Raw genomic sequence first — 12,025 nt, 5'->3', positions numbered from 1 at the left:
CTTCCTGTTTATTCAGAATAGGCATTTCAAATTTAAAATACACTTTCACAGAGTTCTAAAATGTTTACTTAAGCCATTTTATAGGTTCTCTTGAAGGAGGTATGTTTAGTATGTTTAATATTGTAAGTAGATTTATTTCATACCTAAGAGTTGATGAAATTACTGAAAGAAATTCCCCTTGGGTAACAGCTAATGAATGAATGTGTCTTACCCAGGAAAAATATGAAGGAAGTCAAAATAATAAGCAAGTGCTTTCAAAGGTATCTTTAGCTTAGGAAATAGACGAAACTTTATTTTGCCCTAGTCCACCTAGCATGATTGCTTAGAAAATCTGATTTTCTCTTGTAAGGTATATAATGACCAGTGGCAGAACAATGGAATCTACAAAGGAGTTCTTCACCAAGCACAAGTACTTTGGTTTAAAAAAAGAGAATGTAATCTTTTTTCAGCAAGGAATGCTCCCCGCCATGAGTTTTGATGGGAAAATTATTTTGGAAGAGAAGAACAAAGTTTCTATGGCTCCAGGTTTGTAATCATCCTTATTTAATGGTGACTAGAAAGGATAACAACATAGATCATCAAATGTTGATTTTCTTTTTAACATGGTGATTTGGATATTTAAACATTAATATATATGTGTTTTTTGCAGCTTGGAAATAATTTAAAAAGATGAAAATGCCTGTTGGTGTAATGGATACACTTTTATGCTTGTTGTGGGTGTCTGCTCTATGGAGCAATTTGAGGAGCATTCAGGGTATTCTTTCTCTATAACAAGTATTTTATTTTTTTATTTTTTTAAATTTTTGAGACAGAGTCTCACTCTGTTGCCCAGGCTGGAGTGCAGTGGCGCAATCTCGGCTCACTGCAACCTCTGCCTACTGGGTTCAAGTGATTCTCTTGCCTCAGCCTCCTGAGTAGCTGGGATTACAGGCACGCACCACCACGCCCAGCTAAGTTTTTGTATTTTTTTGTAGAGAAGGGGTTTTGCCATGTTGGCTAGGCTGGTCTCAAACTCCTGACCTCAAATGATCTACCTGCCTTGGCCTCTCAAAATGCTGGGATTACAGGCATGAGCCACCGTGCCCAGCCATATAGCAAATATTTTATGTATACTGCAATGTTCATGGCTACATTGTTTATTATAGTGAAAACTTGGAAACCATATGCTATTTAATAAATGAGAGGCTAAATTATAGTTTATAAATAGCATTAATTCTTAAATAGCATTAAAATAATTGGTGGCATTAAATGCTAAACATTATTTCAGCAAGTTAAGTAAGAGAATGCAAAATGAAAAACTGCATACAGTCTATGATTAGGGCCACTGCTTTGCACAGTTCCAGTGCATACACATCATGGTTTGTTAATGGGACCCACTAGAATTGAACAGTGTATTGACTGTGTAGCCACGTTCAGTGACCCTGAGTACAACCTCAATATATAAAAATAGACCTACTGACAGATTTATATTTATGAGAATCTGTACTTGGAGGAAAGGCTGAAAAGAAATTAATAATATTAGCAGTGGTGCTCTCTAGATGTAGGCTTTTATTTCATCTTAATTCTTTTGGTTAATGGAAGAGTTACTATTCTTAGCTGTATTTTGTGAAGTTGTCTAATTTTTCATCACTTAAGCTATGGTTAAGGTTGTTATTGGACAAAGTACATTAAAGCAGCATTATAAATAGATGGAGAAAGAAGAGGCTTTATTTATATCTAGTTTAAATCACCTTAGGCCTTCATATCAATCTGTTTTTTTAACAAATGATTTGATACAAAATACGTATTTTTATTTTTGAGATGGGTGAAATTGTCAGTGTTGGGGTTATAAATACAGAGCTAACTTGAATCATACAAATGTTAATGAAACTTGAAATGTTATGAAATAATCATTGCCTGATAAAATATATTGTATGATTTTATATCATACAATATATTACTAAAAGGGGCTGAGTAAAAAAGAAAGATATGGTTTTTGGGGTTGCCTGATCTTACAGTGATAGTGTTATTCTCTGGATAGTTAATGCTAAGTAACCTTCAAAATCCTATGGTTTAATTTTTTTGACACCTGATTCCTTCCTTATGGATATTCAGTTTTCTTGCCTTTGTAAAGCGAATTTTGTTTTTTAGGGATCTTAACCCTAGTTTGGAAACAATCTTTGTGTTACCTTTATAATGGATTTTGATGTGCTACTAATGGGCTATTTTGTTTTTCAGATGGGAATGGTGGTCTTTATCGGGCACTTGCAGCCCAGAATATTGTGGAGGATATGGAGCAAAGAGGCATTTGGAGCATTCATGTCTATTGTGTTGACAACATATTAGTAAAGGTGGCAGACCCACGGTTCATTGGATTTTGCATTCAGAAAGGAGCAGACTGTGGAGCAAAGGTAATGCTTTCCTCAACTATGGTGAGGCTTTTGATGGTCTTTCTCTGTCATATATGCATTCCAGAAGTCAAATCAAGTTTGTTAGGGTGATTTGAATATTTTAGAACCATTTATCTCTCTAAAGTAACTAAAGGGTCCCACACCCACTTTTTTTCTTAAATTGGCAAGACTTGATTCTAGAAGTAATGTTGTATACTTATCACAGGTAAGAGTTTAAACTATGTGAGGAGGATTTGTAAGTACTTGGGAAAGTGGTCATCACTAGACCTGGGTTGGATTCATTAATATCAAATTGTGTTCAATCAGATTAACCCCTCTTTTCCTGTGACAAAGTTATTGGAGTAGGTAAGGAGAATGTGGTAGAAATAACAGATTTAGACTTCATAAGTTAGGTGACAAGGTATCTTATGATGTTCTTTTGAATAAGATAGAAATATGCAAGTTGGGCATAAGGACAATTAAAGAGATGAATAACTGCTTGAATGACCACACACAGACTGATACTAAATTGGAGGGAGGTTTGTAATGATACGTAATGAGACTGTTCTTGGCATTGTACTTTTCAACACGTTTTTAGTTGTATAGATGATGGCATGTCTTTCTGGTAGCAAAAAATATATATATTATAGCTAGAAATAAAATAGCAAACATGCAAACCTTTAAAAACACTTTGGAAACCTTAAACATACTGATATAAACATTACTAGAAGTCTGTAAAGGTATCCATTTTCATCAAGAACAGTATAATAAAATCCCAGTCAAAATCTCAGTGAGACTATTTTGGGGACACTTGACAGAATGATGGCAAAGTTTAGAATAAACATGTAAAGGTGGCCAGGAAAATGTTGAAAAAGGGTGAAGATAAGGGAGGAAAGGGGGCCAAAGACAATCTATCAAGCATTAAAAGGAATTGTAAATTTAGAGAGTGTGGTACTGGAACCAGAATAGAATGACAGATTAATGAAAATAGAGTAGGTCAGTCAAAAACACATCTGTGTATGTATAAGAAGAACATATTTTATAAAAGATGGCATTTCAAATCAGTGGAGGAAATGAATGAAATAACTGGCTAACAATAAAGTAAGATCTCTCTGTCCAAGCTCATACAAATATCAGTTTTAGGTGGATTACACAGTTAAATATTTAAAAATGAAACCATAAAGGTATTAGAAGAAAATTAGAATAATTTTATAATTGTGATGCAAAAGGAAGACCTTTCTACCAAAAGCAGTAACCATATAGGCTTCTGGCAAAAACAAATTCGATTTCAAATTATTTTGAAATATCTGTATTTAAAAAGAAGATCTGCTAAAGAAGTTATTTCTCTCAAAGTTAATCTAGAAATTTTATGCAAACTCACATTGGAAGCTGAAATCTTAAATTTACTGATATAAGTTTTGAGAGATTAAGCTGATAGACCTAATAAGCCTCCTCTGGACTCTGAAAATAAGAGTTGGTTTAGTTCATTTATTTAAGACTATCTGTTCCAATACTCTGTGAGTGTCTGAACTGTATTTTTTCTTTTTTTTTAGCCACAGACTCACTGTGTCATCCAGGCTGGAGTGCAGTGGCAGGATCTCGGCTCACTGCAACCTCTGCCTCCTGGGTTCAAGTGATTTTCCTGCCTCACCCTCCCCAGTAGCTGGGGTCACAGGCATATGCCTTCCATTTGGTGTCACTCTTTTTTTTTTTTTCGTTTTTGAGACGGAGTCTTGCACTGTCGCCTGGGCTGGAGTGCAGTGGCATGATCTTGGCTCACTGCAACCTCTGCCTCCCAGGTTCAAGCAATTCTCTCCTGCTTCAGCCTCCCAAGTAACTGGGATTATAGGCACCCACCACCAGGCCCAGCTAATTTTTTTGTATTTTTAGTACAGACGGGGTTTCACTATGTTGGCCAGGCTGGTCTCAAACGCCTGACCTCATGATCCACCCGCCTCAGCCTCCCAAAGTGCTGGGATTACAGGCGTGAGCCACTGTGCCCAGCCGGTGTCACTCTTTCTTTCTAAAATAGAAACTTAAAATTTTACTGTTACGAGCTTCAGAACCAATTTAAACTTTATGCAATCAGAGAGTGTTCAACCTGGAAGGGACCCCAGAGATCATCTGGTCAACCCCTTTGATCTCAGAAATGAGAATCCTGAGTTCCAGTACTTTGTTTGTTTATTTATTTATTTATTTATTTGACAGGGTCTGGCTCTGTTGCCTAGGCTGTATTGCAGTGATGCGATCTTGGCTCACTGCAACTTCTACCTCCAGGCTCAGCAATTCTCCTGCCTCAGCCTCTGGAGTAGCTGGTACCACAGGCATGCAGCACCATGCCTGGTTAATTTTTCTGGGTCTTTTTGTATTTTTAGTAGAGACAGGGTTTCACTATGTTGCCCAGGCTGGTCTTGAACTTCTGACCTCAGATGATCTGCCTGCTTTGGCCTCCCAAAGTGCTGAGATTACAGGCGTGAGCCACTGCACCCGGCCAGAGTTCTAGTACTTTATAAGACTCGGGCTCAAGGTTCTTTATCACATTAACAGAGCCAGGATTAGAGTTCATCTTTCCCAACTTCCTAGTCTTACATTATATTACATTATAGAACCATACTCTTTAGATTAGTTTTTGCTGACAGTTCAAAAATCTTTAAATTGGTGTGCTAACTTTTGTGAGTACACTAATCACGCAAAGATGCAAGTGTTAAGTCACTCCTCTCCATTACCTGTGGGCTCTGTAGGATAAATTCAGACCCAGTCTTCCTTGCAAAGACACTCACTGTTTAGTCCTGTGTCTGGCATGTAATGTAGTAGTCATTCAGTGAATGAATAAGTAAATATTCAGATGGAACCAAAATATGACTACATTGGCATATATTAAAATCTTTTAGAAATGTTAGAAGCCGTTTACATAATTGCTCCCCTGCCCTTTTAAAATAAGAAAATCAAAGCATTAAAATATGTATTTTAAAACACCTAAGTTAGGGGATGATTCATAGTGTGGTAGTAGAATTATTTGCAGTACTTTATTTTTATTGTATTTATTTATTTTGAGACAGGGTCTCACTCTGCCACCCAGGCTGGATATGCAGTGGCATTATCATGGCTTCACTGCAGCCTCGACCTCCTGGGTTCAGGTGATCCTCTCACCTCAGCCTCCTGAGTAGCTGAGACTACAGGCACCCGGCACCATGCCTGGCTAATTTTTGTATTTTTTGTAGAGATGGGGTTGTGCTATGTTGCCCAGGCTGGCCTTGAAATCCTGGGCTCAGGCGATCTGCCTGCCTGAGCCTTCCAAAGTGCTGGGATTATAGGTGTGAACCACCATGCCTGGCCTGCAGTACATTAATAGGCCCCTGTCTTGGTGCATTAAGTACTTTTTATGGAGTGAAGAACATGAGAAAAGACTGAAAGAATGAGGTAGTTTGCAAAAGTACAAAGTTAAAAAGGTAGGAACCATTGTTAATCGAAGATCATTTTGTAAAGCAATTATAGTAACTCTGAGGTTAAAGTGTTATTTTGGACTCAGCTTTTCTTTCAGCTCACTGCAACCTCTGCCTACTGGGTTCAAGTGATCCTCCTGCTCAGCCTCCCAAGTAGCTGGGATTACGGGCATGTGCCACCACACCTGGCTAATTTACCATGTTGGCCAGGCTGGTCTCTTAACTCCTGACCTCAAGTGATCCACCTGCCTTGGCCTCCCGGAGTGCTGGGATTATAGGTGTGAGCCACTGTGCCCGGCCCTGGACTCAGTTTTTCTGGATTAAACTTATGAAATATTGATTAAACCTTTTAAGTTTATACTGAATATCTTTTCTTTTTCTTTTTTTTTGGAGATGGAGTCTTTCTCTTGTTGCCCCAGCTGGAGTGCAGTGGGGCGCAATCTTGGCCAACTGCGATCTCTGCCTCCCAGGTTCAAATGATTCTTCTGCCTCAGCCTCCCGAATCTCTGGGATTACGGTGCCTGCCACGATGCCTGGCTAATTTTTTTTTTTATTTTCAGTAGAGATGGGGTTTCACCATGTTGGCCAGGCTGGTCTTGAACTCTTGACCTCAGGTGATACACCCACCTCAGCCTCCCAAAGTGCTGAGATTATAGGTGTGAGCTACCATGCCCGGTCTATACTTTATATCTTTTCTGTATAATATAAATGGATTCTCACTTCATGCAGTTTACAAATGCTTTCTTCTCTAATGTAGACTTTTAAAATATTTAGAGGTTAATAGTTGCCATAGAAGTAAACCTTTGGGAAATGTAAAATGTGAATATGCATATTTTTATTTTTATGGCTGGTTGGGAGTGGTGACTGGAAAAGAAACCTGTGTGCATTAAAAAAAAAAAGAGAGAGAATAAGGGAAATCTATCCCAAATTCCCTGCCTAGTAAGATACCTACTCTAGGTAGAGTACATGAAGTAAGAGGTGGTGATGGGTTGGTACATAAGAATTGTAAATAGGCCCGTGATTGATTTAAATAATTTGTTGCGTAATGTTCCCCTTCAGTTTAATCTACTTCCTTGGTAGAAAGTTTCTTTTCATTAAGAACTGTGTTCCTTTCAGGGTGGCAAACAGTGAACCACACAGCAGGCTTACGTATCCAGCAGCCCTGCCTCACTGAGCTGGACTCAGTGCCTATATCTCTAATTGCTGTGTAAACGAAGTTCTCAATAGTGCCTTTAGTTTTCTGGATGAGACTGTTACTAACTGTATTTATTTTAAGAAATCAGTTGTTGAAGAGAAGTTTTAACTTTATTAATATAATTTCATGTCTACTTAGGATAGACTTATCAAATTGGGGACAGAGTTTTAAACATATTTTGAAGCATGCTGAATTGATAATTAGACTGGACAAACAAAACAATACCTTCAAATAGATAGGGATTTTTGAGACAGGGTCTTATTCTGTTGCCCAGGCTGGAGTGGAGTGCAGTGGCGCAATCACGTTTCACTGTAGCCTCAACCTCCCCAGACTCAGGTAATCCTCTTTCCTCAGTAGCTGAGACTCCAGCATGCCACCACGCCTGGCTAATTTTTTTATTTTTTAAATAGAAGCCAGGATTTCACCTTGTTGCCTAGGTTGACAAATATTTTTTATTGTTTGATTCTTCGGTTGGATATTTATCTTATCTGAACCTTGATTTTATGTTAGTGCATTGCATATAGTTCTTTTATAATTTTCTTCTAAACACTTAAGTCAGTGATGTGTGGGATTAGTGTGGTGGCATACCAAAATCACCTGTGAGGTTTTTAAAAATTACATATTCTTACATTTTCCCTCTGATTTTAGTGTACCCTCTTTTCTCAGCTCCCCATCAGCCCAGAGCCATTGATAAATTATCACATCACTGGTTTTCAAAATTATTTTTTTTGAAGTATAGAATCACTTATTTCAAACAAAATTGAGTATACAAAACAGATAAATATGGGTGGGTTTTCTGATTAAAGTTGGAGCGGGAGGCTAGGGACCTGCCTGCTGTAAACCCCTTTACTTCCTACTCAGGTCCCTGAAAAAAAGGAAAATGCCATATTCACTAATGAAAATTAAAGAAATGCTATTTTCAGATGAAATATCAGGCAATACAAAATGAGAGACAAAATGCCTAACTTAGGTCTTTTGTCTTGTGAATCCCAGAGAAATTTCATTTTATTTATTATCAAAGTAATTGAGTGTGGTTAAGGATAAATTAAATAAAAAGTACAAGGTACATGGGGGATGTTGACTCCTGATTTAATTATTCCCAGTCCAGTGTGATTTACTCTGTGCTAGATATATGTATATGATGGAATTTCTAGCCCAAGGTTTAGTTAGGTGATAAGTAGGAAGGAAATAATGTACCTCATTTCCGGTTGGAAAGTGCCTGTCAAGGTATATAAAGATGGATACTTGATTGTCTAAAGTTCAAGATTCTTCTTGGCTTTATACCTTTCAGTGTAAGCAAAGTTGTAAATGTCATTTTTGACAATGGCAAATCTCCAAAGAAACATTTAATTCGATTTCTTCCTCTACTGTTGTCTTTCTTTGGTGGACAGGTGGTAGAGAAAACGAACCCTACAGAACCAGTTGGAGTGGTTTGCCGAGTGGATGGAGTTTACCAGGTGGTAGAATATAGTGAGATTTCCCTGGCAACAGCTCAAAAACGAAGCTCAGATGGACGACTGCTGTTCAATGCGGGGAACATTGCCAACCATTTCTTCACTGTACCATTTCTGAGAGATGTTGTCAAGTATGGGCAAGATGGGGGCCTTTTAAAATTGTATTTATTGTTAATCAGAAACTAAGACACTTGAGAGGGATGCAGACACCCCAAGTCTATATCCCACAGAATTCATCTTTCCTGAGGATCACTTATCAAATGGACATTTATCTCATTTTGTGATTGTTTTTAGTAAGATGTATTGTAAGGTGGGAATCATTGGAGCCCATTCCCCAGTGCATTAATGGGAGGCCAAAGCATTTCTCCCTTCTCACCCTCCCACCCCCAACTATGTGCTAGGTTCTGTTGAAGCAAAGCATAAGAAATGAAACTTTCTTTACCACAACTGTGAGCTTTTTAAGAATACAGATGTTCACCTTACACCAACTGAATTAGAATTTCAGGAGGTGGGTTTGGGGCATCTATATTTTTAGAAAGCTGCCCACAAAGTTCTAATTCAGCTGATTCCCAGGCTGGCATTTAGAAACTAGTGTGCTAAACAGTGAAGAAATTACTTGACACCTGCATGAAAATCAGCGGGTAGTGCTACAAAGGATAAAATAAGAGCTATTTTATCCCACCATAGTTTTAAATGAAGGACATTCTCACTATCGATTTCACTTAGCTTTTAGACATTCAAGATGACTGTCTACTTTTTAAAAAGTTAATACACATTACTTTAGAATATCAACTTCAGTTCCAGAATATTTCCCATTCTATGCCATTTGTAGCTGTTATTGTTTCATCCATAGTAACAATGCATTTTTTAATGTACACATATACAGTTTTAAGGCATTTGTAATGAATACAGTTTAAATGCACATGTACACAGTTTTAGTGGAGACCGTTATTTGATTTTTTTTTTAAACATAAAGAGATGATTGGGGGAAAGCTATTCATTTACTATTTATGAACTGAAACTTAAATGCTCTTCACTTTGAAAATCTTAGTATTGGTTGTTGACACATTTGCTCCTGAGTGTTATAAGATTTTCTGGCATTTTAAATCTGGAACGTGATTATATCTTTTCTCCTCCTGCTTCTTAGTGTTTATGAACCTCAGTTGCAGCACCATGTGGCTCAAAAGAAGATTCCTTATGTGGATACCCAAGGACAGTTAATTAAGCCAGACAAACCCAATGGAATAAAGATGGAAAAATTTGTCTTTGACATCTTCCAGTTTGCAAAGTATGCTTTGAATAGTACCAATAAGGTTAAATAAATGTCTTAAAATGCTGCTTTTCACTCCCTTAGGCGTGAAACTGTTTTCAGGAAACATTTGATAGCACATATCTCACATGGCATTTTGATTATGAGTATGTAGTCTGGATTCATTATGGTTCTCTAGAATAAAACCAGGAGTGTGATCTGAGTTGCCTATGAGTACAACTTTTTTTTTTTTTAAATCAACTAGTTTCTGGCTCCTATAAAGTTTTTTTTCATATATATATTTATTTATTTGTTAAATGAGATGGGGTCTTGCTATGTTGAGCAGGCGGGTCTCAAACTTGTGGCCTCAAGCATCTTCCCATCTCGGCCGCCCAAAGTGCTGGGATTACAGGCTTGAGCCACTATGCCCGCCTTGGTCTCCTGTAAAGTTGTTAAAGTCATTTATTTTGGATGAGAAACTGAAAAGGCTAAGATAAAGAATTGTCTCGTTTTGTATTTAGGATATCTTCTTACTGTCCTGTGAATAGATGTTCAGTAAACATGTTTTTAGATTATATAGCTCTCTATAAAGATCACATTTGATGTTGAGATGCTTGTCTCAGAATTTGACAAGTGCAAAAATGAGAAAGACAAATAAGCTGTATAAAGTTAATGCATGGTGGCTCACACCTGTAATTCCAGCAGTTTGGGAGGCTGAGGCGGGTGGATGACTTGAGGCCAAGGAGTTGGATACCAGCCTGGCCAACATGGTGAAACCCTGTCTCTACTAACAGTACAAAAATTAGCCAGGTGTGGTGGTGCATGCCTGAAGTCCCAGCTACTCAGGAGGCTGAGGTGAGAGAATCTCTTGAACCTAGGAGGAGAGGTTGCAGTGAGCTGAGATTGCGCCACTGCACTCCAGCCTGGGTGACAGAGTGAGACTCCGTCTCAAAAAAAAAAAACATAAATAAATAAAATGAAATTAATCTTTCCATTTCTAAATCATCTTTTTTGCCTGTTTTTTTTTTTCCAGAACAGATACTAATGTGATGTTTGTACATTAAGATTTCTAATCTTTCTGGCTTAGGATGAACTGTTTTATAGTTGAGGGGGGGAAATAATTTCTCATTTTGCATTGAAAAAGAAAATTTCAACTTTCTTTAGTCCGAGGGTGAGCAATATTTTATTCATCATTCAGATTGGAATAGGAAAGCCTATTGTTGAGACCAAAGCCTTAGCTAACGTTAAAGGGTTAGAAGCTGTGTATGCAGTTTCATAATAAAGAGGTCTTTATATGGTTTCGCTCTAGGAAGTTTGTGGTATATGAAGTATTGCGAGAAGATGAGTTTTCCCCACTAAAGAATGCTGACAGTCAGAATGGGAAAGACAACCCTACTACTGCAAGGCATGCTTTGATGTCCCTTCATCATTGCTGGGTCCTCAATGCAGGGGGCCACTTCATAGATGAAAATGGCTCTCGCCTTCCAGCAATTCCACGGTAAGTCAGTGTCTTTTCTCTTTTGTATGAATGCTTTCTTGGACTTTTCCTCTTGGACTTCTTTCTCTCTCTCTGTATTCCTGGATCTTTTTTAAAAAGCAAAGTTTTGATGCGTGAACAGTTCCTGATGTGAAATAACAGTAGCTTTGCCTATTACAAAGAGAATGATTGTTTTACTTTCTTGTGAAGAGGAGTCTTTCAAATCTCTCTTTTTTTAATTTTTATTTTTTGGAAACATTGCCACTGTGACAGCAAAAAGACTTCTACTAAATAATGATCAGAAGATATTATTTTTTGGTGTGCCATATGGTTAAAGCCCATCAGTAACACACTACACCACAGGGCAAGTCCTTCAGCCACACACACAGGATTGTTTGTTGCTGCCCATATATCTGTGGCCTCACCACTTTTTTCTTTTTTTTTTTTTTTTTTTTTTGAGACAGAGTCTTGCTTTGTCATCAGGTTGGAGTGCAGTGGCACAATCTCAGCTCACTGCAGCCTCCATCTCCCATGTTCAATCGATTCTCCTACCTCAGCCTCCCGAGTAGCAGGGACTATACAGGCACACGCCTCCACACCCAGCTAATTTTTGTATTTTTAGTAGAGATGGGCTTTCACCATGTTGGCCAGAGTGCTCTCGATCTCCTGACCTTGTGATCTGTCCGCCTTGGCCTCCCAAAGTGCTGGGATTACAGGTGTGAGCCACTGGGCCCGGCCGACCTCACTACTGTTAATAGTACTCTCTGTGAGACCCACTTATAGCCCCACCACCCCCAGGCTACCTACAAATTGTAGTCCAATGGCAGTTTTCACTGTA

At 38.1% G+C, this 12,025-nt stretch overlaps 1 protein-coding gene across 2 annotated transcripts in view; it reads left to right on the top strand.

The window, feature by feature from the left end:
- UAP1 (UDP-N-acetylglucosamine pyrophosphorylase 1) overlaps positions 1 to 12,025 on the top strand; it is a 38,486-nt gene that overhangs the window by 17,955 nt on the left and 8,506 nt on the right. For both annotated transcript variants that reach the window (XM_030824044.1, XM_030824043.1), the window contains exons 4-8: positions 350 to 525; positions 2,218 to 2,390; positions 8,399 to 8,592; positions 9,609 to 9,749; positions 11,020 to 11,208. In XM_030824044.1, coding sequence (XP_030679904.1) covers positions 350 to 525; positions 2,218 to 2,390; positions 8,399 to 8,592; positions 9,609 to 9,749; positions 11,020 to 11,208 — 873 coding nt within the window. The remainder of the gene's footprint in view (positions 1 to 349; positions 526 to 2,217; positions 2,391 to 8,398; positions 8,593 to 9,608; positions 9,750 to 11,019; positions 11,209 to 12,025) is intronic.

The sequence above is a fragment of the Nomascus leucogenys genome, chromosome 12, assembly GCF_006542625.1.
Source record: "Nomascus leucogenys isolate Asia chromosome 12, Asia_NLE_v1, whole genome shotgun sequence".
Classification (NCBI taxonomy): domain Eukaryota; kingdom Metazoa; phylum Chordata; class Mammalia; order Primates; family Hylobatidae; genus Nomascus; species Nomascus leucogenys.
Note: the sequence above shows the minus strand (reverse complement) of the source record. Positions and strands in the feature narration are given on the sequence as shown.